This window comes from Triticum urartu, chromosome 7A (genome assembly GCF_056163025.1).
Source record: "Triticum urartu cultivar PI428250 chromosome 7A, HENAU_Tu73, whole genome shotgun sequence".
Classification (NCBI taxonomy): domain Eukaryota; kingdom Viridiplantae; phylum Streptophyta; class Magnoliopsida; order Poales; family Poaceae; genus Triticum; species Triticum urartu.
Window position 1 is genome coordinate 244,769,145 of NC_141879.1, and position 23,910 is coordinate 244,793,054.

Below are 23,910 nucleotides of genomic sequence, written 5' to 3' on the forward strand. Positions count from 1 at the left end.
GTTGTACGGCATTCTAATCGCTGAGCTAGGAAGTTGCGGACGTGATCGGCCGTAGTTAACTACAAAGAATAGGAATCAGTATCCTGTTTAACTAGGGTGGTGCACGCGATGGAGAGGAATGAATCAATACTACGAAAGAGGATACTGCCATGAGGTTAGTTATGGTTAAAAACCAAGCTGCGCAGTAGTGAACGAGCGTCTTTTCCACAGTTTGAGAAAAAAGAGGTCCGGACCTCTTTTTTAAATACTCCAAAAAAACCACGGTATCAACAATACCACAATTTATGAAACTACACTTTTTGGTATAGCCAAACACCTCAAAGTATTCAAAATTACAGTTTTTAAAAAACCATGGTATTCTAATAATACTTTGGAAATACTTTACATCCAAACGAGACCTAAGTGTTTCTCAAACCAGGGTCATGTAACGCTCTCGATGCGGCTATATCTCCTACGTGTCGAAGCACGACTTAGAGGCATAACCGCATTGAAAGCAATGTCGCAAGTGAGGTAATCTTCACACAACCCATGTAATACATAAGGGAAAGAGATACATAGTTGGCTTACAATCGCCACTTCACACAATTACATGAATAAAGCATTACATCATACAGATACACACAAGGTTCGACTACGGAACCAAAATAAAAGAAGACTACCCCAAATGCTACACAGATCCCCGATCGTCCCAACTGGGCTCCACTACTGATCAACTAGCACGAAACAACACAAAGGACAAGATCTTCATCGAGCTCCTCCTTGAGTTTGGTTGCGTCACCTGCTCGGTTACATCGGCACTTGCAAACTGGTTTTGGAAGTATCTGTGAGTCACGGGGACTCAGCAATCTCACACCCTTGCGATCAAGACTATTTAAGCTTATAGGAAGGGTAAAAAGGTATGATGTGGAGCTGCAGCAAGCGACTAGCATATATGGTGGCTAACATACGCAAATGAGAGCGAGAAGAGAAGGCAAAAGCACGGTCGAACAACTATGATCAAGAAGTGATCCTAGAACAACCTACGTCAAGCATAAGTCCAACACCGTGTTCACTTTCCGGACTCCGCCGAGAAGAGACCATCACGGTTACACACGCGGTTGGTGTATTTTAATTAAGGTCAACTTCAGGTTTTCTACAACAGGACATTAACAAATTACCATCTGCCCATAACCGCGGGCACGGCTTTCGAAAATTCAAAACCCCGCAGGGGTGTCCCAACTTAGCCCATCACAAGCTCTCACGGTGAACGAAGGATATTCCTTCTAGCGGGAAGACCCGATCAGACTCGGAATCCCGGTTACAGGACATTTCGACAATGGTAAAACAAGACCAGCAAAGCCACCCGAATGTGCCGACAAATCCTGATAGGAGCTGCACATATCTCTGTCTCAGGGCACACCGGATTGTCCAAGGTTCCGGTAGGCCAGCCCAGAGTTGCCCTTGGTGGCCACCGGCAGTTGACAGGTTGGACCAACACTCAGAGGAGCACTGGCCCGGGGGTTTAAATAAAGATGACCCTTGGGCAGGCCTACCCAAGGGAAAGAAAAGGCTAGGTGGCAAATGGTAAAACCAATGTTGAGCCTTGCTGGAGGAGTTTTATTCAAAGCGAACTGTCAAGGGGTTCCCATTATAACCCAACCGCGTAAGGAACGCAAAATCCGGGAACATAACACCGATATGACGGAAACTAGGGCGGCAAGAGTGGAACAAAACACCAGGCATAAGGCCGAGCCTTCCACCCTTTACCAAGTATATAGATGCATTAATTAGATAAGAGATATTGTGATATCCCAACAAGTAAACATGTTCCAACAAGGAACAAACTTCAATCTTGACCTGCAACTAATAATGCTATAAGAGGGGCTGAGCAAAGCGGTAACATAGCCAAACAAAGGTTTGCTAGGACAAGGTGGGTTAGAGGCTTGGTTCAACAATATAGGAGGTATGATAAGCAAGTGGTAGGTATCGCAACATAGGCATAGCAAAAGAGCGAGCAACTAGCAAGCAAAGATAGAAGTGATTTCGAGGGTATGGTCATCTTGCCTGAGATCCCGCAAGGAAGAAGAACGAGTCCATGAAGAAGACAAATGGACGTAGTCGAACGGATCCTCACAACTCTAGAACGGAACCAAAGCTAACGAGGGAAACAACCCGGAAAGAAGCAAACAACATAGTAAACAACCATCACATAACATGGCATGATGCACAAACAAGTATGATGCATGTCTGGTTTAATGAAGCATGGCATGGCAAAAATGCACAAACAATCCTACAAATTAAGTGGAGCTCAATATGCAACGGGATGCATATTGACAAAACACCACAATCCATTATTTAGTTCGATCTCGTTTATGTACCCAACAATATTAAATGTTGTTAAGCATGTCAAGAGATGAAACATAAAGGAATTATCTATCTAAACAATTTAATTGGGGCCGGATATAGCAAACAACAAATCCGGTAAATCCCCATATGCATTTAGCAAATTAATGCAAACAACAATTTTAAACATTCTTGATGTTGTTAACATGATGCGGATGACATGAACAAGATTATGCAATTTTTATTAAAAGTTGACAAGAGCATTATGAATCACTTGTCACCGTGGTGGAGAGGAAAGGGGTGCCACGGCAACGATAACGAAAACGGTGCCACGGCAACGTTCCGGTTCCGGAAACTCGATTGAGATGCCAGTGGAAAAGAACAAGTGTGACGGGAGCATGTCATGCGATGAACGGTGGGGTGCTCCCGGTTACCGGGTTCCCACGGGTCGACGACGGTGACAAGGCAAAAGAGGGGCGACGTGCACCGACAATTCGAGCATGGAGCAAGCGCGAGCATCTCATACACCACACATGCATTCGTTCACGGGCGGTCGTCTCAGGGTTATACCTTCGAAGCGTGCGAGCGGGACAGTACTCATTCGGTGCAAAGTAGAGGAAGTAGCCGTTCTCACGACGGCGGTAGTGGAAGTAGTCGTTCTCACACGCTCTAGGGTCGGCGGTAGAGGTTCTCGCGATCTCGGCGACGGTAGTGGTACATGTTTATCATTGCACGAGTTTCCGTAGACGTTCATGTCATCGGTGTCGTGGTACTTGGGGTCTTCGGACTTTCCGGTCCCGTTCTTGCGACGGTAGTCGTTCACGTTCGTTCGGAGAGGTACTTGATTGTTAGAGTTATAATATAAGTCATGTACCCCTTTGTATTTATCCCGTTGTATAAGGGGTTTCCTGCATATGTTCCACACCTGTACATGTATATATATATATATCGGCCTATGGCCTCATGAGAATACAAGTTGCCTATTCCTAACATGGTATTAGAGCTAGATTAATTTTTTCGCACGCTGCAACTCGTGCCTTCGATCCCTCCTCTCCAGATCGATCAAGAAATAAAGTATTAGGTGCGACACGCACCTATTGCTATCCATCGGCGCCTCGTATTGTTTCGCGTGTGTGCGTGAGTTCCCGGCGAGTTGCTTCAGCGATCAAGGAGCCGGCGTGATTGTTTCGTACGTGCATGTGCATGTACTAGTTCACGTCACGAATCCATTGACCAGCTTGTTTGCCTGCTTGCTCCTTGTATACGTACGCGTGTGCGTCGTACAAAGTACGTCGGAAACACCTCTCCCGATCGGCGATCGAAGCAGCAGGCCGCAGGGGGCGATCTCTCTCCTCTCCCGATCGGTGATCAAGCTGCCGCTCCCGCTCGATCTCTGAATCACATCGCAGGACTCCATCGATCGCTCGAAGGCCGCCTCAGCATCGCTCGAAGGCCGCCTCTGCGTGATCGCTCCGCAGGCCCAGCAGGGGTTCGTCCCGCAGGAAGGTTTCGCTCGCAGGCCCGACTTTGGATTCCTAAAAAAAAGTCTGCTGTATCGGGCTATGTTGTTGTCCCTCGCTATCCGGTGATCTTTGATGGTACTAACTACACCGAGTTTACTGGCTTCATGCGCATTCACATGCGTGGCATCCGTCTTTGGGGTGTTCTTTCTGGCGAGGTCTGCTGTCCGCCACGTCCAGTTCCTCCGGTGGCCCCTACTCCGCCAACTCCATCGGTTCTTCCTCCGGATGCTAATCAGGCCGCCAAGGATGCGGCTAAGGTTGCTGATGAGGCTGCTGATCGTGCTTATGATGAGAGGGTTTTGGCTTATGAGGAGGCTCTTCAGACGTATCATTGTGCTTTATCTGTTTACACCCAGTGGCTTGATGATGATGCTCGTGCTGCAGCTGTTCTCACTGCTAGTGTTCTGCCTCAGTTTGCTTCTGAATTTCTGGGTCTTTCTACTGTCTTTGAGATGTGGACCCGTCTTCGTGAGCGCTATCAGCCCTCTGGTGATGCCTTATACCTCTCTGTGATCCGTCAGGAGCATGCTCTTCAGCAGGGTGACTCTACTGTTGATGACTTCTATGCACAGAGTTCTGCAATCTGGCGCCAGCTTGATTCTCTCCGTAGTGCTGGGTGTCGTACCTGCCCCTGTTGCCAGGCTGTCCAGGCCAATTTGGAGTTTCATCGCGTCTATGAGTTCCTGTCTCGGCTCCGTAAGGAGTTTGAGCCCCGGCGTGCTCAGTTGTTTGCTCGTGGCCATATTTCTCTCATGGAGGCGCTTTCTGAGATTCGTGCTAAGGAGACTCGCTTACGTGGTGCTGGTTTGCTGGAGGTTCCCTCTGTGCTCGCTACTCGTGCTCCTACGCCACCTGCTCCACCGACCCCTTCTCACTCGAGTGCTCCGCCGCTCTTGCCCACTCCTTCTGGAGGCTCAGGTCGCCCCCGTCCACATTGCGCCTATTGCAACAATGATGGTCATCTTGAGTCTCAGTGCTACACGAAGAAGAAACACCTGCGCAAGGCTCGATCATCATCTTCAGGGACTTCGTCATCTACCTCGACAGCTTCAGCCATTGCTTTGACTGAGCAGGATATTCTGAGACTTAAGCGTCTGCTCGCCGCTTCAGGCTCTTCCTCGACGGGTACTGCCGGTTCTGTGACTGATGCTTCCCGCACTGAGCAATCACCCTCTACACAGTCAGGTACATCCCCATGGGTTCTGGACTCTGGAGCTTCTTTTCATATGTCTTCTCATTCTTCCACTTTGTCCTCTCTTCGATCACTGGATTCTCCTATTCATGTCTTCACTACTGATGGTACTCCACTTTCTGTTGCTAGTAGAGGCAATCTTACTACTCCTTCTTATTCTGTTCCTGATGTTGCTCATGTTCCTCGACTTACCATGAATTTGTTTTCTGCTGGTCAACTTACGGATTCTGGTTGTCGCGCCATCCTTGACGTTGACTCTTGTTCTGTCCAGGACCGTCACACGCACACTCTGGTTGGGGCTGGCCCTCGCCGCCGTGATTCTCAGGGTCTTTGGGAGTTGGACTGGCTTCATGTTCCTTCTGCTGCCACCACCATCGCCAGTTCTTCCGCTTCTGTCGCCTCCGTCACTGGTTCCTTCCAGCAGTGGCATCATCGACTTGGTCATCTGTGTGGTTCTCGGTTGTCTTCTTTAGTTCGTCGAGGTCTTCTGGGGTCTGTCTCAGGAGATGTCTCTTTAGAGTGTCAGGGTTGTCGTCTTGGCAAGCAGATTCAGTTACCATATTCACATAGTGAGTCAGTGTCTAAGCGTCCTTTCGATTTAGTCCATTCTGATGTATGGGGTCCGGCCCCTTTTGCTTCGAAAGGTGGTCATAAATACTATATTATTTTCATAGATGATTTCTCTCGTTACACATGGCTTTATTTCATGACTTCTCGTTCTGAGGTGTTGTCTATTTATAAGCGTTTTGCTGCCATGGTTCATACTCAGTTCTCTTCACCCATTCGTGTTTTTCGTGCTGACTCCGCTGGTGAGTATATCTCTAAGATGTTGCGTGGTGTTCTTGCTGAGCACGGGACTCTCTCTCAATTCTCTTGTCCTGGTGCTCATGCTCAGAATGGTGTGGCTGAGCGAAAGCATCGACATCTTCTTGAGACGGCTCGTGCATTGATGATTGCTGCCTCTCTCCCGTCTCATTTTTGGGCTGAGGCAGTCTCCACATCCACCTATCTTATCAATATACAGCCTTCCGCTGCTCTACAGGGTGGTGTTCCTTTCGAGCGGCTTTTTGATCGTTCTCCCGATTACTCGATGCTTCGCTCGTTCGGTTGTGTTTGCTATGTTCTTCTTGCCCCTCGCGAACGCACCAAACTGACCGCTCAGTCTGTTGAGTGTGTCTTCTTAGGCTACAGTGATGAGCATAAGGGCTATCGTTGTTGGGATCCTATTGGTCGTCGGATGCGTATCTCTCGAGATGTGACTTTTGAAGAGTCTCGTCCCTTCTACCCACGCCCATCTTCCTCGACTTTTTCAGTGCAGGATATCTCTTTCCTCACTTTTCCTGACTCACCTATCACCCCCGCTGAGACTGTACCTCTCCGTTCCACTTCCTCTCCTTCTCCACATCTAGTTGATTTGCAGCCACCATCCTCCCCGGTCTCCTCGCCTAGCATGTCACCGGGTTCTCCACCTTCATCTCCGGTGACTTCCTCTCCGGTCTCCTCTCCCAGCCTGTCACCGGATTCTACACCTTCATCTCCGGTGACTTCTTCGTCGCCACCCCCTGATTCTACCTTGCCGATTCCTCCTTCTATTATTCCATCTTTTCCTCAGCATTACACTCGTCGTCCACGACCAGTCGATGCCTCTGTGGATGGGCCGTCATCTTCCTCTCAGCCTACTTATGACTTGCGTTCTCGTCCTCGTCCGCCTGTTGATCGCTTTGGATTTCCCACCGCTGGTGCTGCTGTTCTTGAGCCGACTTCTTACCGTCAGGCTGTTGTTCATCCTGAATGGCAGTTTGCGATGGCAGAGGAGATTGCTGCTCTTGAACGCACCGGTACCTGGGATCTTGTTTCTCTTCCTCCCGGAGTCCGTCCGATCACTTGTAAGTGGGTCTACAAGGTTAAGACTCGCTCCGATGGTTCTCTTGAGCATCACAAAGCTCGTCTTGTGGCTCGTGGTTTTCAGCAGGAGCATGGTCGTGATTACGACGAGACTTTTGCTCCTGTGGCTCATATGACCACTGTTCGTACACTTCTTGCCGTTGCCTCTGCACGCCACTGGTCTATATCTCAGCTTGATGTTAAGAATGCCTTTCTTAATGGTGAGCTGTGTGAGGAGGTGTACATGCATCCACCACCTGGGTATTCTGTTCCTGATGGCATGGTATGTCATCTTCGTCGCTCTCTCTATGGCCTTAAGCAAGCCCCCTGCGCCTGGTTTGAGCGCTTTGCCTCTGTGATCACTGCTGCTGGTTTTTTAGCAAGTGCTCATGATCCAGCATTGTTTATTCACCTTTCTCCTTGTGGTCGGACTCTTCTTCTTTATGTTGATGACATGATCATCACGGGGGATGACCCCGAGTATATTGCCTTTGTAAAGGCCCGTCTTAGTGAGCAGTTTCTTATGTCTGATCTTGGACCTCTTCGCTACTTTCTTGGGATTGAAGTCTCTTCTACCTCTGATGGCTTTTTTATATCCCAGGAAAAGTATATCCAGGATCTTCTTGCTCGTGCTGCTCTTACTGACGAGCGCGTTGTTGAGACTCCTATGGAGCTCAATGTTCACCTCCGTGCTACTGATGGTGATCCTCTCCCTGACCCGACGCGTTATCGTCATCTTGTTGGCAGTCTTGTCTATCTAGCTGTCACTCGTCCGTACATCTCTTATCCGGTTCATATTCTGAGTCAGTTTGTCTCTGCCCCCACCTCGGTTCACTATAGTCATCTCATTCGTGTTCTTCGATATCTTCGAGGCACGATCTCTCACCGTCTATTCTTTCCTCGCTCCAGTTCTTTACAGCTCCAGGCCTATTCGGATGCTACGTGGGCTAGTGATCCTTCCGATCGCCGTTCACTTTCTGCTTACTGTGTTTTTCTTGGTGGTTCTCTCATTGCCTGGAAGACGAAGAAACAGCTTGCAGTTTCCCGTTCGAGTGCCGAGGCTGAGTTGTGAGCAATGGCTCTTTTGACGACAGAGGTGACTTGGTTACGGTGGTTACTTCAGGATTTTGGTGTTTCTGTCACTACACCGACTCTGCTTTTATCTGACAGTACAGGTGCTATCAGCATTGCACGCGATCCTGTGAAGCATGAGCTCACCAAGCATATTGGTGTTGATGCTTTCTATGTGCGCGCTGGTGTGCAGGATCAGGTTATTGCTCTTCAGTATGTGCCTTCCGAGTTACAGTTGGCGGATTTCCTGACGAAGGCTCAGACTAGAGCACAACATGGCTTTTATCTCTCCAAACTCAGTGTTGTTCATCCACCATGAGTTTGAGGGGGGGTGTTAGAGTTATAATATAAGTCATGTACCCCTTTGTATTTATCCCGTTGTATAAGGGGTTTCCTGCATATGTTCCACACCTGTACATGTATATATATATCGGCCTATGGCCTCATGAGAATACAAGTTGCCTATTCCTAACATTGATGACTCCAACGTCTTCGGGGTGACGGTAGTGGTACACACGACGTCGGGGTACTTGTCGGTCCGGTCTTGGCGGCGTAGATGTACGCGTTGTCGGGGTACTTGTCACATCATCGGGTGTAGTTGTACATGAGGGTCTTGACGAATCCGAAGGGGTACTTGACGGGTCCGGCCTTGGCGATTCAGGTTTCGTAGTGTCCTGGTACTTGATGCTTGGGATTGATTCCATGGTTGCATGCATCCACGGCAACACAGCACAGATGCAAAGAGGCAACGACTTGGCATGGTTTCGGTGGTCGAACAAGGCAGGGCAGCTCGGCCACGTGCGCTGCGGGCGGCAGAGGACAAGCAGAGGAGCAGCAGCGCGAGGGAAGGCAGCGACGCAGGCGAGGAGCAGCCCCAGCGGTGGAGCTCCACGGGAGGCATAGCCATGCGCGGCTGCTGGAGATCCTCAAGCAGAGAAGAAGCCGGCAGGCTGCGGTGCCCGACGGCCCTGGCGACGCGGTAGGGTGGGCGAGCTCGACCCTCGCGCCCATGGCGGCAAGGAGGAAGACCATGGAGGAGGCGCACGGGTCGCGGGCTCCTGGCGGGCAGAGTTAACGCAGGGGAGGCGATGGTCCTGGCGCGGCGGCGGGCTTGCCGGCGTCGAGGATGATGCAGGAGAGGAGAGGCCGGCGGCCGTGGTACAAGAAGCAACCGAGGCGCGGCTTCCGGCCATGGCGACGGTGAGGCGGGTCAAGGGCGGCGTCGCTCCTGGTTCCAGCGGGAGGAAGAACATCCCAGTCGTCTTCGAGAGGAGCGAAGCAGAGGGAGGAGAGGAACTGCGAGCGAGAGAAGGTATCGGGCGAAGGGGAGAGGTCGAGGGATCTCTCGATCCCTCTGGCGGCGCGAGTGAAGATGCGAGGGAGAGGATCGATCGGGATGGGGTTGGCTCGGGCGCCTAGGGTTAGCGCAGGGCGCTGGGCCTAGGGTGCAAATGGCCTAGGTGGGCCGGCGCAGGAGGCCCATTGTGGAGGGTGCCGGCTGGGCCTTAGAAGGAGAATGGGCCTACTGCTCTCTCTCACTCCTCTCTAAAACTTCTCCTTTTATCTCCCAAAACAGAAAAAAATATCGAAGAAAAAGAGAATAAAGGAAGTGTTAGGGATAGAATTTGCGAGGGAGGTTAATTTCCCCGGACTCATAAAGATGAGCTTGTTCCAAGAAAATAGGAAAGAGCACATGTGTGAAGTTTGAATTCCAACTCATTTGAATTTAATTCAAATGAGTGTGAGAAGGAAGTCGGTATTCGATAGGTCCAAAAATGTTGGGGATTTTGTTAGAGCTCCGGAAAATGGTGAAAGAATTATTGGCAAGACTAGAGAGTCGAAACTTGAAGAAGAAAAAGGCCAAGGGATTTAATATGCAAGTGGGTTCACGGGTGATTCCAAAACAATGGAATTTTAAATATAGCTCCCTAATAACGGGAGGATATGTTATAAAGAGAATCACCATGTGAATTCCCTTGGTTTAAATGGACCGAAGATCCATGCAATTTATTTAGAGAGTTTTAGTTAGCTTTGAGAAAAGATGGTATGATGACATGATGCAATATGCACATGATGCAACGAACCAAACAAATCTCACGACGAAACCCGGAAACCCTGGAAGGCATCTGAAGCTCCGGTCTTGGGGCGTTACAACACTCCACCACTACGAGAGGATCTCGTCCCGAGATCTAGGATGGCACCGGAGGGAAAACGGAAGGGAAAGAGAAGAGGTAAAAACTAAGTTGCTTCTTTGACAAACGAATGAAACCAAAGAACCTTTAGATGTTGAACAAGTTGAACGGAAGAAAACAACGAAGATGCACAAAGTTGAAAACACTCCGTTAGAAAAGTGGAACAAGGATCATTACTAGAACCCTGTAGGTTGAAAAACATGAGAAAAGGGTTGCAATGGACAAGAAGTACATCCAAACACTCCGGTATAAACGAGATGTACAAGGAACGATAAGGATCAATCACTATGACACTCCGGTTAAAACAAGATCGAGAAGGAATAAGATTGATATAATTTGGGCAGCACTCCGACTGAAAAGGAAGGAATTGAAGATGATCTTGGCAAAACAAGATGATGGGTCGAAGTTAGCGACATCACAATGCCTCCGGATGAAGGAATAAAAGGTAGATCGTCGGAACAAAAGAACGGAGAATAAAACACCATCTTCTAACTCAAATGAGCTTGAAAAGCATCTTGAAGAGAAAGGTCGAATGGAATTGTTGAAAAAAAACAACAACGAAAGCATAAACTTGAAATGGGCTTAAAGAATACATCTTCCATTATGAGGTGACAACCTTCCACTCACGGGAAAAACAATTGGATTGATATGAACAAGAAGACGAGAAAATATTTCACCGGGAGGGTAGATGGAGAACTTGGATCATATATTATCACCGTTAATAGGAACAATCCTTAGGGAAGGCTTTAGGTGAAATATAACCCAAGATAACTCCAACGAAGAGGTTGATGGATTTAAAATATCTCATTCTTAACAACATGTGAATCATGAAACATGAACTCAAATTATCAAGAATGACATAGCACCACCTTAAATGGTACGGAAGAAAGAATTGCACTCCGGATTGCAAGATGAAGAATGCTTGAGTTCCTCTGAAAAGAATCTCAATGAACATCTTGAGAAGGAATTACGTCCTTGATGAACCAACATGTAGAACCTCCATGAAGAACTCTGGTAAACAAAAGGATAACGAAAGGAAGGAGAAGTTGAAAACTCAAGGTGAAACCTTGTAAAGATTTAGAAGGAGCTTCGCGACGAGATAATGCGGAAAAGCTAGGAACTCCAGAAAAGAAAGATGAAGCATCTTGAACTGAGAGTGAGATAAGATGAACCTCCGGAATAAGGAATTGAATTTACTCGATGAAACAAGAATGAGGAATTACATTATGCTTATCCTTCACCAATTTAATTGATGACAAGCAACGGATTTGGCATACTACTTATTCTCGTTGAAAAAGGATTAAGATAGATATGGAGCAAACTTGGGAAGGTCTTCAACGAATCATCGATAGAATTTGGAAAACAACGAATGACTTGATACGACAACGAAAGGAAGAGATCTCTTGAACGAACCACCGTTTGAATTGAAACACGAATAAATTGATATGATAAACGAAGGAAGAAGAAATCTTGAATGAACCACCATAAGATTAAAAATGAACAAAGAAAAGATAATGAAAACACCAGGAAGAATTTAGAAAATGAACAAAGATGCTTGAGAGAATTTAGATACATGGGAACGAAGAGATCATAAACTGATTAGAGAATACTTGAATGATGCACCGGTAAGATTGGAGAATGATAACTGACAGCTGAGAATAAATAATTCTGAGATGATGGGCTCCGGAGAATCAAACTGAAAAAAAACTCCTGAATTACTCCGGATGGGTGAAAATAATTCTCACAATCGAATACAATTATGAGAGGATGGCAACGAGCTGGAATCACGAATCTTGAAGGGAATGGAGCAAGATTGAGAGAAAATCTTCTTCGGTCTTCCAATCTGAGAATGACTACGAGAAACACCACCATGAATTATTTAGACACTCCGAAAGAATCAAAACGAAGAGGTTGAGCCAACGATGAAAAGAATTCGACAGATCTTGGAGAAAAACATAAGACTGATGATAATTCATTCTTACGTCAAACTTTAGAAAGGAATTTGAGAAGCTCCGGAAAAATAAGAAGAGTCAGGTAAGATCCTGGGAAAAGACCTGTGGGTTAGGGCCCACTCAAGAGAAACACTGTTGAAATGATTTAAAGAGAGAGATTGCACCGGTTGAATTAAAATGGCTTGAATGAGATAACAACCTTGGAATAGGTTTGAACGAATCTTGAAGGAAAAGACGAGCCTTCCGAGATATCTTCAGCACTCTGGAATAATTGAATAGCGAGAAATGAATGACTAAAGAGGTGCACCGGCAAGAGAAGACATTGAAATGGGGAAAAAGGTATGATCAACAAAGCTTGACTTGAATCCACCGAAGAAGAAAAAGAATGGAGAATATTGAGCTAATAGAGCATCTTCATGAGAACCACCGGGTAAGAACATTGACGGAAAATAATGGAGATACTTCACATTAATAAGACGGATACTCTATAAAGAAATCCGAGTCCTTGAAGAAACAAGGGTGGGAGGGTGGGAAAACAAAGGCATATTGGGACGAGTGAAACGAACAACGTTGAGAAGACTTAGAATTTAAACTTGCGGATAGAAAGAATGATGGGATCATCTCGAAGAGAAGCGATTAGTATTCACATAGAAATATGAGAACACCGCTTAGACAAGGGATCGAATCCACACTTGACATTGAAGCAACTCGAATACCACAACTCAAAAGCAAAACAAAGGATTGACTTGCAGAATAAGCCGGAACAAACATATGATAGAGATTTCGTCCGAAGTTTTCATGGTGGGGCCTACACGGGCTCGATCGTACAGCACCATCATGTACAAGGCAGTGCACATGACATCCGAAGCGTCCCCGAGTCGGCATAGCCCAGGACTCTTTAAGACACAACGAGACCACTGTAAAACCAACCGTGGATAGGCGGACCACTAGACGTTGAACCCCAATTTCATATCATACATCTGTCGGAAAGATATCCTAAGAGCTACTTGAATTCCCACTTATAAACTCCCGAAATTTTCCGGTTATGCAATCACGTGTTGGGGATACAAGGGAAGCATAATATCTCACCCAAACTAACAAATCCTACATCCAGATGTATCCATCCTTCAACACATAACCAAGAAACCTTCGGAAATCGTTTACCTCAACCTTCGAAAAGCATCCGTTATACGAGTTATGGCAATACTCCCGAACTCCCGCCCCAGTACTGAGTGGCGTCGAGGTTATCTCACCAACAACTGCATAAAAGAGATTTCCGATGTCGGCGAAACTAAACTCAGGTATTCCAGAACTGCAACGATAAAATTGTGACGACAACACCTCGGAGCTCAACTCCCCGAGGCACTGCCACAACCCCTAAATGACAGGAGGCACCAAGAACAATGTTCTCGTCACAAATCGATCGGAACGATTCCAAGATACCCGCGTGATCCTAAATTTTTTTTAGTGAAATTTGAGAAGAGAAGAGTCAAAACTCTATGTCAGGATGCCTTACCAGAGCGATGAAGGGACTGGGGAGTAAAAAGAGTTCCTAAACTCTCCGATATATATAATCCTAAATGACTCAAAACATTTCAAGACTCAATAACGCCAGCGATTCGATCAAGCAGGGGGCTCCTAAGGTCGGGGAAGACTCTGATTACCAACTTGTAACGCCCTCGATGCGGCTATATCTCCTACGTGTCAAACAATGACTTAGAGGCATAACCGCATTAAAAGCAATGTCGCAAGTGAGGTAATCTTCACACAACCCATGTAATACATAAGGGAAAGAGATACATAGTTGGCTTACAATTGCCACTTCACACAATTACATGAATAAAGCATTACATCATACAGATACACACAAGGTCCGACTACGGAACCAAAATAAAAGAAGACTACCCCAAATGCTACACAGATCCCCGATCGTCCCAACTGGGCTCCACTACTGATCAACTAGCACGAAACAACACAAAGGACAAGATCTTCATCGAGCTCCTCCTTGAGCTTGGTTGCGTCACCTGCTCGGTTACATCGGCACTTGCAAACTGGTTTTGGAAGTATCTGTGAGTCACGGGGACTCAGCAATCTCACACCCTTGCGATCAAGACTATTTAAGCTTATAGGAAGGGTAAAAATGTATGAGGTGGAGCTGCAGCAAGCGACTAGCATATATGGTGGCTAACATACGCAAATGAGAGCGAGAAGAGAAGGCAAAAGCACGGTCGAACAACTATGATCAAGAAATGATCCTAGAACAACCTATGTCAAGCATAACTCCAACACCGTGTTCACTTCCCGGACTCCGCCGAGAAGAGACCATCACGGTTACACACGTGGTTGGTGTATTTTAATTAAGGTCAACTTCAGGTTTTCTACAACCGGACATTAACAAATTCCCATCTGCCCATAACCGCGGGCACGGCTTTCAAAAGTTCAAAACCCTGCAGGGGTGTCCCAACTTAGCCCATCACAAGCTCTCACGGTCAACGAAGGATATTCCTTCTAGCGGGAAGACCTGATCAGACTCGGAATCCTGGTTACAAGACATTTCGACAATGGTAAAACAAGACCAGCAAAGCCACCCGAATGTGCCGACAAATCCCGATAGGAGCTGCACATATCTCTGTCGCAGGGCACACCGGATTGTCCAAGGTTCCGGTAGGCCAGCCTAGAGTTGACCCTGGTGGCCACCGGCAGCTGACAGGTTGGACCAACACTCAGAGGAGCACTGGCCCGGGGGTTTAAATAAAGATGACACTTGGGGCAGGCCTACCCAAGGGAAAGAAAAGGCTAGGTGGTGTAAGTGCATCTAGTGCCACCCCTAGCTGGTTTTGGAGTATTGACGACAAACCTAGTTGAGGGACTAATGTGTTTGTGAGAATTGCAGGATAACACAGGTAGAAATCCCTCATTGATTCGGTTTTACTACCAGAGATGACCCCTAAAACTGTATGAAGACATTGAAGTCAAAGGTGGTATATGAAGATATTCACATTGAAGACTATGACAAGAGAAGACACTATATGAAGCCTATGGAGCTCGAAGACTTAGATCTTTCGTAGTTCTTTTTCTTTTGTGTTGAGTCATAGGAACCACCGTACTGTTAAGTGGGGTCCAAGAGAACCAGTCAGAATGACTAAAGTGATGCCTAAACCAAAAACCTATGTCTTCGAGTGAAGACTATGAGAGCGAATCTTGTCCAGAGTCGGACAAGTCAGCTTTGCTTGTAGCCCAAGTAAAGTTGCCGTGTGATTTTGAAATCTGACCGTTGGGACACGTGTCAGTTCCTTAGTGACCCAGGGTCATTTCGGACAAATCAGGTCATGTTGCCAAGTGGCTATAAATAGCCCACCCTCTTCAACCATAAACGGTTGGCTGCTCAGATTGAAAGCACGGCTTTTGTCGTTTGAGAGCAACCCACCTCGAAGCCTTTGAGAGAGAATTCCTTGCGAGGATAAAAGCCCTAACCACCAGAGCCAGAGAGAATTGGGCATCACTTAAGTCTTCTTGTCTGTGTGATCTGAAGACTTATTACACTTGAGGACTGTGCATCCTCCAGCCGGTTAGGCGTCGCGTTCTGAGCATCCAAGAGACATTGTGGATTGCCGGTGAACGAAGTCTGTGAAGGTTTGGGAGTCTACCTTGAAGACTTACCAGAGTGATTGGGCGAGGTCTATGTGACCTTAGCTCAAGGAGAATACGGTGAGGACTGGGTGTCCTGAGCTGCGTGTTCAGGATTGGGTGTCCGGGACTATGTGTCCTAAGGTTTAAATACCTAGCCGCTCCAACCAGATGTATAGTTGTCACAACAACTGGAACTGGTCCAACAAATCATTGTCTTCAACGAGTCACTGGTTTCATCTCCACTTCACTTTACTTACTGTTACTCATTGTGAAGTCATTGTATGTTTGCACTATCATTTGTCTTCACTGAGTGACTGCGTGTTCTGTTTGGCTTCACAATAACTTCCTACCTGATCCTTACTACCTAGCTGCTATTAGTCTTTGTGCTTTCACTTCATTGAATACTTGACTATGGTTTGTCTAGTGTAGTCTACCTTCCGCTGCATGGTAATAGGTTTAATTCTATCGTTTGTCTTCAAAACTTCTATGTTCTGAAGACTTTCATAAAAATCGCCTATTCACCCCCCCTCTAGTCGATATAACGCACTTTCAATTGGTATCAGAGAAGGGTGCTCCCTTGTTCTGTGTGATTCGGTTTAACCACCTGGAGTTTTAGCTATGTCGACTGCAGGGATAATTAAAGTCTCCGCTGCGTGCCCCGTCTTCGATGGAACTGAATATCCCTACTGGAAGAATAAGATGCGCATGCATCTTGAAGCCATTGACGTCGACCTATGGTATGTCGTCGAGAACGACGTTCCCAAGGCTGGAGAAGGTGTCACTGCTGCTGATGTCAAGAAATTCGTTCAACTGGACTCTACTGCCAAGAATATCATCTGTGGTCATCTGACCAAAGGACAGTATGGCCGTGTGAGTGCTTTGAAGACATCCAAGCTGGTCTGGGACTGGCTCTCCAAGGTCAATGAAGGCATCTCAACCCAGAGAGATCAGAGAATCAGTGTCCTTCGCAACCTCTTCAATCACTTCAAGCGAAATGACAATGAGAATGTCCAGCACACATTTGACCGACTCACTGACATCACAAATGAGCTTCAAGCCCTCAGCACCACTGAGATTACCAAACACGAAGTCGTCAAGACGCTGCTGAGATCACTTGATAGTTCGTTTGACATCCTGGCCCTGATGATTCAAGAACGTCCTGATTTCAAGACACTCGATCTATCTGACATACTTGAGAGGCTCAACACACATGAGTTTCAGCTTTCGGAGAAAAGAGATATCTACGGTCCAAACTATGGGCGAACTCGTGCCTTGAAGGCAAAAGCTGTCTCCTCATCTGAAGAAGAATCTGACAGCAGTTCTGATGATCCTGAAGACATTGGAAGGGAACTTGCTATGCTTGTCAAGAAGTTCCAAAAATTCACCAAGAAGAAAGGCTTCAGAAAGTCTTCCCGATCAAGTTCAAGGAATGATGAAGCTCCTGCTCATGACTACAAGAGGAAAACATGTCACAAGTGCAAGAAACTTGGCCACTTCATCTCTGAGTGTCCACAGTGGGACAATGAGAACAAAAAGAAGAAGAAGAGCAAGGAATATGACTCTGACGACAAGAAGAAGAAGAAGAAGAAATACTCAAAGTCTTCTTTCAAGTCTTCCTCAAAGTCTTCATCACACAAGAAGAGCTCATCTGGCAAGGCACGTGCATTTGTTGGCAAGGAAATGGATTCAGAGGAGGAGTCTGCTTCTGAGGAGGCGGAGGTGGAGTCTGAGGAGGAATCCGACTCAGGCGTCGCAAGTCTGGCTACAGCATACGTTGCCAAGTCCATCTTCAATAGTGAAGACAATGACTTCATCACCGACACCGATGCAAATGACAAGGACTACTCCGCTTCTACCTACTGCTTCATGGCACGCGGTGCCAAGGTAAACACACGCACTACTCACTATCAAACATCTAGTGACGATGACTCTGATTGTGGTTCAAAACCTAGCTACAAAACACTTGCTAAAATTGCAACTGAACAACAGAAAGCTATGGAACATATTCAAAAACTGTTAGACAGAAGCGATGATCTGTTAGGTGCTGAAATGACTCGATCGGAATCCTTAATTGAAGACATAAAAAATCTTCACGTTAAGTATCAGGAACTTGAAATTCGTCATGAAACTCTCTCAACAACTCATGAAAAGCTTTCCTATGATTATCTTCAAAGGAAGCAAGATCTTGAGAAATTGAGAGCGGTTCATGAAGATCTTCAAACGGAAAACGAGTCACTTCGCGCCAAACAGATCAGTCCCGCTCAGGAAGGATTTGAACCACCATGTCTTAAATGCATTGAGCGTGATAATGCTACTTCTGTTGCTGAATGTTCTACTGCTAATGCTGTTGCAATATCTTCAACTGTTGATGTGGTAACTAACCCCTCTGCTGAGGATACCACCGCTATTGCTGATGAGAATGCTAGGTTGAAGACATTGCTTGAAACAGGGATGTACAAAAGTCTTCAAGGGCATCAGACACTATGTGATGTCCTCAAAAAGCAGATTCTGAACCGAAACCCTAGGAAAGAGGGTGTTGGGTTCGTAAGGAAAATGAATGCAGATGGCTCTTACTGGAAACCTGAGCAGTACCCCAAAACCATGTGGGTTGCTGCAAAGGAACCTTCAGCAGATCCATCCAATCTAACTGGCTTCACTTGTGCTAACCCCATTATCATTGATGAATCCTTTGATGCAAACTATATACTGTTTAAGAATCAGAATGGTGAAGTGTTTTCCAGGTACATTGATACTAACTGCAGGAATGGACCGCCTATGAAGAAGATCTGGGTTCCGAAAAGGTGTCTGGAAAATCTTCCTGTGAATGTCTTCATGACACCTCACGTGAAGAAGACAAACCTCAGACCAAAGGCTTCATACGGTCCAAAGGCTTCATACAGACAGAGGACTCACCTGAGTCGCACTAACGCAAATGTTTTGCAGGGAAACCATACTCAGGCATATGAATATGAGAGCGGTTCATCAAACCGCCATGTTCATAAGACCAAGAACTATTCTGCTTATTCTTATGAGTACTATTGTCCGCCTGCAAGACTGTTTGCCAGGGCTTCAAAGCCAAAATTCTCAGATGCTGCACTTAGACTTATTGCTTCTAAGCCACCCTTGAAGATGTGGGTGGCTAAGAAAGCTTAACTCTCTTTTGCAGGGAAAGGTCTCCAGCAGAAAACCAAAATCGTCTGACGCTATTGCTGGGGACCTTAAACATCTTGTAGGGCGCAAGATCAAATGCCCAAATGGTCTTACTATGTACTTCGTACCTGAATCGCTTGCTACTCTCCCTATTAGTCCTAACCTGGATCTAAGCTTTCATAACCCACTGGTTCGTCAAATGTTTTTGCTTCATAATGCTCTTGGTGAAGCCTATCCCCCTAACTGCACTGTAGGGTACGACACCAGCGTCTTCAGAATGGATTATTGACAGTGGGTGTACAAATCACATGACTGGCAAAAGAAGTCTTCTTATGGACTCAACCTTACGTCCATCTGACAAGAGCCACATCACATTTGCTGACATTGGTAAAAGTAAGGTATTGGGTCTAGGTAGAGTTGCAATCTCAAGGGATCAACACATGGATAAAGTCATGCTTATTGAATCCCTTGGCTTCAACTTAATGTCTGTCTCAATGCTTTGCGATTTGAACATGATCGTAATGTTTGGAAAATATCGTTGCCTTGTACTAATGGAATCTGACAAGTCTCTAGTGTTTGAAGGGTATCGAAAAGATGATTTGTACGTGGTAGACTTCTCAGCAGGACCACAGCTTGCAGTATGTCTTCTAGCAAAGGCTTCAGAATGCTGGCTCTGGCATTGGAGGCTTGGACATGCTGACATGAGGAACCTCCACACCCTTGCGAAGAAGAAGCATGTCATAGGCATCGAGGGCGTCAAGTTCAAGAAAGACCACTTATGCGGTGCCTGTGAAGCAGGGAAGATGACAAGGGTCAAACATCCCTCGAAGACAATCATGACCACAACTCGACCCTTCGAACTGCTTCACATGGATCTTTTCGGTCCCACTCATTACTCAACTCTTATTACTACTGCTTGCCTCTATGGCTTCGTTATTGTTGATAATTATTCTAGATATACTTGGGTGCACATAATCCTTTACAATACTGAAGTGCAGGATATCTTCAGACGCTTCGCCAATCGAGCTATGAACAATTATGGCGCTAAGATAAAACACATCAGAAGTGACAATGGCACTGAATTCAAGAACACTGGCCTTGATACATATCTTGATACCTTGGGCATCACACATGAATTCTCAGCCCCGTACACGCCACAGCAGAATGGCATCGTCGAACGCAAGAACAGAACACTAATTGAGATGGCCAGAACGATGCTAGATGAATACAAGACCCCAAGAAAATTCTGGCCCGAAGCCATTGATACTGCATGCCATACAATCAATCGTGTTTATCTTCACAAGCTACTGAAAAAGACATATTATGAGCTCCTTACTGGCAAGAAGCCAAATGTCAGTTACTTCAGAGTATTTGGCGCAAGGTGCTGGATCAAGGACCCACATCACACCTTAAAGTTTGCACCAAAAGCACATGAGGGTTTTATGCTTGGATATGGAAAGGATTCACACTCCTACAGAGTCTTCAATCTCTTTCATTACAAAGTGGTTGAAACAGTGGATGTGCGGTTCGATGAGACCAACGGTTCACAAAGAGAGCAATTGCCAAATGTGCTAGATGAAGTTCCATCCAGTGAATCAATCAAGCTAATGGGAACTGGAGAAATTATGCCTTCTGAAGCTCATCCTGAAGAAGAACTTATCATCTCAGTACCTGATCAACATGAAGACAATGCTCAGCCTGAAGACATTCCTTCCAACAACGACAATGAACAGCAAGAGCAAAGTCTTCGCCCTGTACATCCTCGCGTTGCCAATGAAGTGCAGATTGAAAGAATAATTGATAGCATCAATGCACCTGGTCCACTCACTCGTTCAAGGGCAACTCAGCTAGCAAATTTCTGTGGGCACTTTGCATTCGTCTCAGTAGCAGAACCCAAGAAAGTTGAAGAAGCCTTCATGGAACCTGAATGGATTCAAGCTATGCAAGAAGAGCTTCAACAGTTTGAGCTGAATAATGTATGGGAACTGGTTAAGCTTCCTGATCCACGGAAGCACAATATAATAGGCACCAAATGGATATACCAAAACAAGCAAGATGGGCATGGTCAAGTTGTCAGAAAGAAAACTCGTCTCGTTGCTCAAGGATATACTCAAGTGGAAGGCATTGACTTCGATGAAACATTTGCTCCTGTGGCTAGACTTGAAGCCATACGCATACTGCTGGCCTATGCAAATCATCATAACATACTTCTATATCAAATGGATGTGAAGAGTGCCTTTCTCAATGGCAAGATTGAAGAAGAAGTGTATGTTGCACAACCGCCTGGCTTTGAAGATCCAAAACATCCTGACATGGTATACAAGCTCAACAAGGCACTGTATGGCCTCAAACAAGCCCCTCGGGCCTGAAGTACAGTGAAGAGTTTGGATATATGATGCAAGAGCAATATCAGATGTCTATGATGGGAGAGCTAAAGTTCTTCCTCGGTCTTCAAATACGACAACAACGCAATGGCATCTTCATATCTTAAGAGAAGTATCTCAAAGATTGCCTGAAGAAGTTCGGTATGCAAGACTGCAAAGGCTTCACAACACCAATGCCAGCCAAACATCATCTGGGTCCTGACGACAATGGTAAAGAGTTTGATCAAAAGGTATACCGCTCCATGATTGGTTCTTTACTTTATCTATGTGCATCTAGGCTAGATATTATGCTTAGTGTTTGCATGTGTGCTCGATTTCAAGCGGCACCAAAGGAGTCGCATCACTTAGCTGTGAAGCGAATTCTTCGATATTTGGCTCACACCCCAACTCTAGGATTATGGTATCCAAAGGGCTCAGAGTTTGATCTGGTTGGATTCTCGGATGCTGATTATGCTGGTGACAAAGTCGATCGCAAGTCTACATCAGGCACATGTCACTTTCTGGGACGATCACTTGTATGTTGGTCTTCAAAGAAGCAGAACTGTGTATCTCTCTCCACTGCTGAATCTGAATACATTGCTGCTGGATCTTGCTGCGCTCAGCTTCTGTAGATGAAGCAAAACACTCAAGGACTATGGCATTCATTTGAAGCAAGTGCCACTTTACTGCGACAACGAAAGCGCCATCAAGATTGCTAACAACCCAGTTCAGCACTCGAAGACAAAGCACATTGAAATTCGTCATCACTTTATCAGAGATCATGTTGTGAAGGGAGACATTGATATCATACACGTCAACACTGAAGAGCAATTGGCAGATATCTTCACCAAGCCCTTGGATGAGAAGAGGTTTTGCAAGTTACGGTGTGAGCTAAATATCCTGGAATCCTCAAATGTCCTGTGATCAGGCACACATTCTAACCCTTATGCATATTGATGACTTAGATGTGCAACACACAAAGTAAAGTATATCTTCAATCAATGAAGACATACATTCTAAGTGTGAATACATTAATGTGGAATTTGACTTCGGAGTGCCACGATAATTGTGCGCCGTGTCTGGGTCTAACACTTCCTATACGGTGGGTAACGCCACCACCAAACATTCTATTTTGAAGTGTTTCACTCATGGCGTTACCTTGCAATGTCTTCACATTTGGTTTGGCTTTGATCTCAACATATTTTCATGATTATCTTCACTATGTTGATTATATATATATATATACTAGTGTTCTGTCCTCTACAACATTCACTTATAGCTATGTCTTCGTGTTGAATCTTTTGAACTAAGTGAATGTGATCGGACCCTAACCTCTCTATGCTTTCTATCTCAAACTCTATCTCTCCAAGTCATATGCATTCTATTGAAACTGTCGAATGTCTTCTCTGCGTCCTTGGTAGCAGAAGATACAGAGACAACCATTAAGTCCGTTTTCAATGCTCATTCCTCCACATAAAATCCGGAGAAGTAGGAGCGACCACCCGACAATCCAGGCGTGCGTGGGAAGTGGAACAAACCCCAAAATTCTGCATAATGGCCACGTGTTCCTCAGATGCGAATCGCCAGGGGCACCTGTGTAATAGCACAGTGCCGCCCTTGTGCCTATAAATACACACTCACAACGGTCATTATCTCTTCTTCCACCCTCGCACGAACCCTAGCACCACCGCTAGCTCTCGACGACGCCGGCGACGAAGCGCTTCGCTGCCGCAACCTCTCCAACGCCGTCTTCACGCCGACCGCGGACATCGTCCTCTCCGCCGTCGCCGTAGGTGTCCTCCGTCGCCAAGTTAGGGCACGGAAGAGTGAACTGCTCGGCCTCATCTCCCACTCCGTCTAGCAGTTCTCAGTGTGGTAAATAAAACTCCCTTTTTACAGCACCGTTGATCCTATTGATCTGTCACTTTCTACCACAAGCAGTTTCTGTTCACACAAGCTAGATCTCTCTCATACTGCATCTCATAACATGCCTAGTATATTCACTTGTGCTTCACAAGGTAGTTAGATTCCTCACTTGTACTGATCCGTGGATTCGTACAAATCTGAAACCAACTTCTTATCTATGAGTGAATGTCTTCGCACGATGAGGTCAATGTCTTCTAAACATATTTATCTTTAAAATCTTCTGAGAATGCATATGACCTCTTCCCCTTCCCTCGCACCTTAATGCTGTCACAGGTACATGTCCGTGGGAGAATCCTTTGATTCTCATAGTCTGCATTCATTTGCAGAATTCTTACAGCATCACATAAATTCTCCCGAAGCCAGTTCCTGTTGGTCCAGCAAACAAAAACCTTTGAAGCCTTTGAATGTCTTGAAGCCTTTCAAGTTAAAGTTTATGGCTTCAGAGAAAGCAGCAAGGAAGGGTGGCAGAAAGCGTCGTGGTGAGACCTCCAGAGATCTGCCAGATGAACTCTCAGAAATGTACAAGACAGATCCTGAAGAGGATTATAGTCAGCGCAAGACCCGAATCCAATGGATCCAAAGATATTGGGCAGAACAATGGTTCAAATACAGATTTGTGACCCAGGAGTATGCTGAGAAAAACGCCATCAAGAGACCGTGGGGAGACATCCTATTCAAGAATCTTCTACCCAGGTCCAGAGATGA

The 23,910-nt window shown here is 46.0% G+C and overlaps 1 protein-coding gene across 1 annotated transcript; it reads left to right on the forward strand.

The window, feature by feature from the left end:
• The first annotated feature begins 3,910 nt into the window (after positions 1-3,910).
• On the forward strand, positions 3,911-5,727 carry LOC147959183 (uncharacterized). The gene is made up of 2 exons (XM_087535558.1): positions 3,911-5,030; positions 5,309-5,727. The coding sequence occupies exons 1-2, from the start codon at positions 3,950-3,952 to the stop codon at positions 5,353-5,355; spliced, it is 1,128 nt and encodes a 375-aa protein (XP_087391684.1). The 5' UTR covers positions 3,911-3,949; the 3' UTR covers positions 5,356-5,727.
• The last annotated feature ends 18,183 nt before the right edge of the window (positions 5,728-23,910 follow it).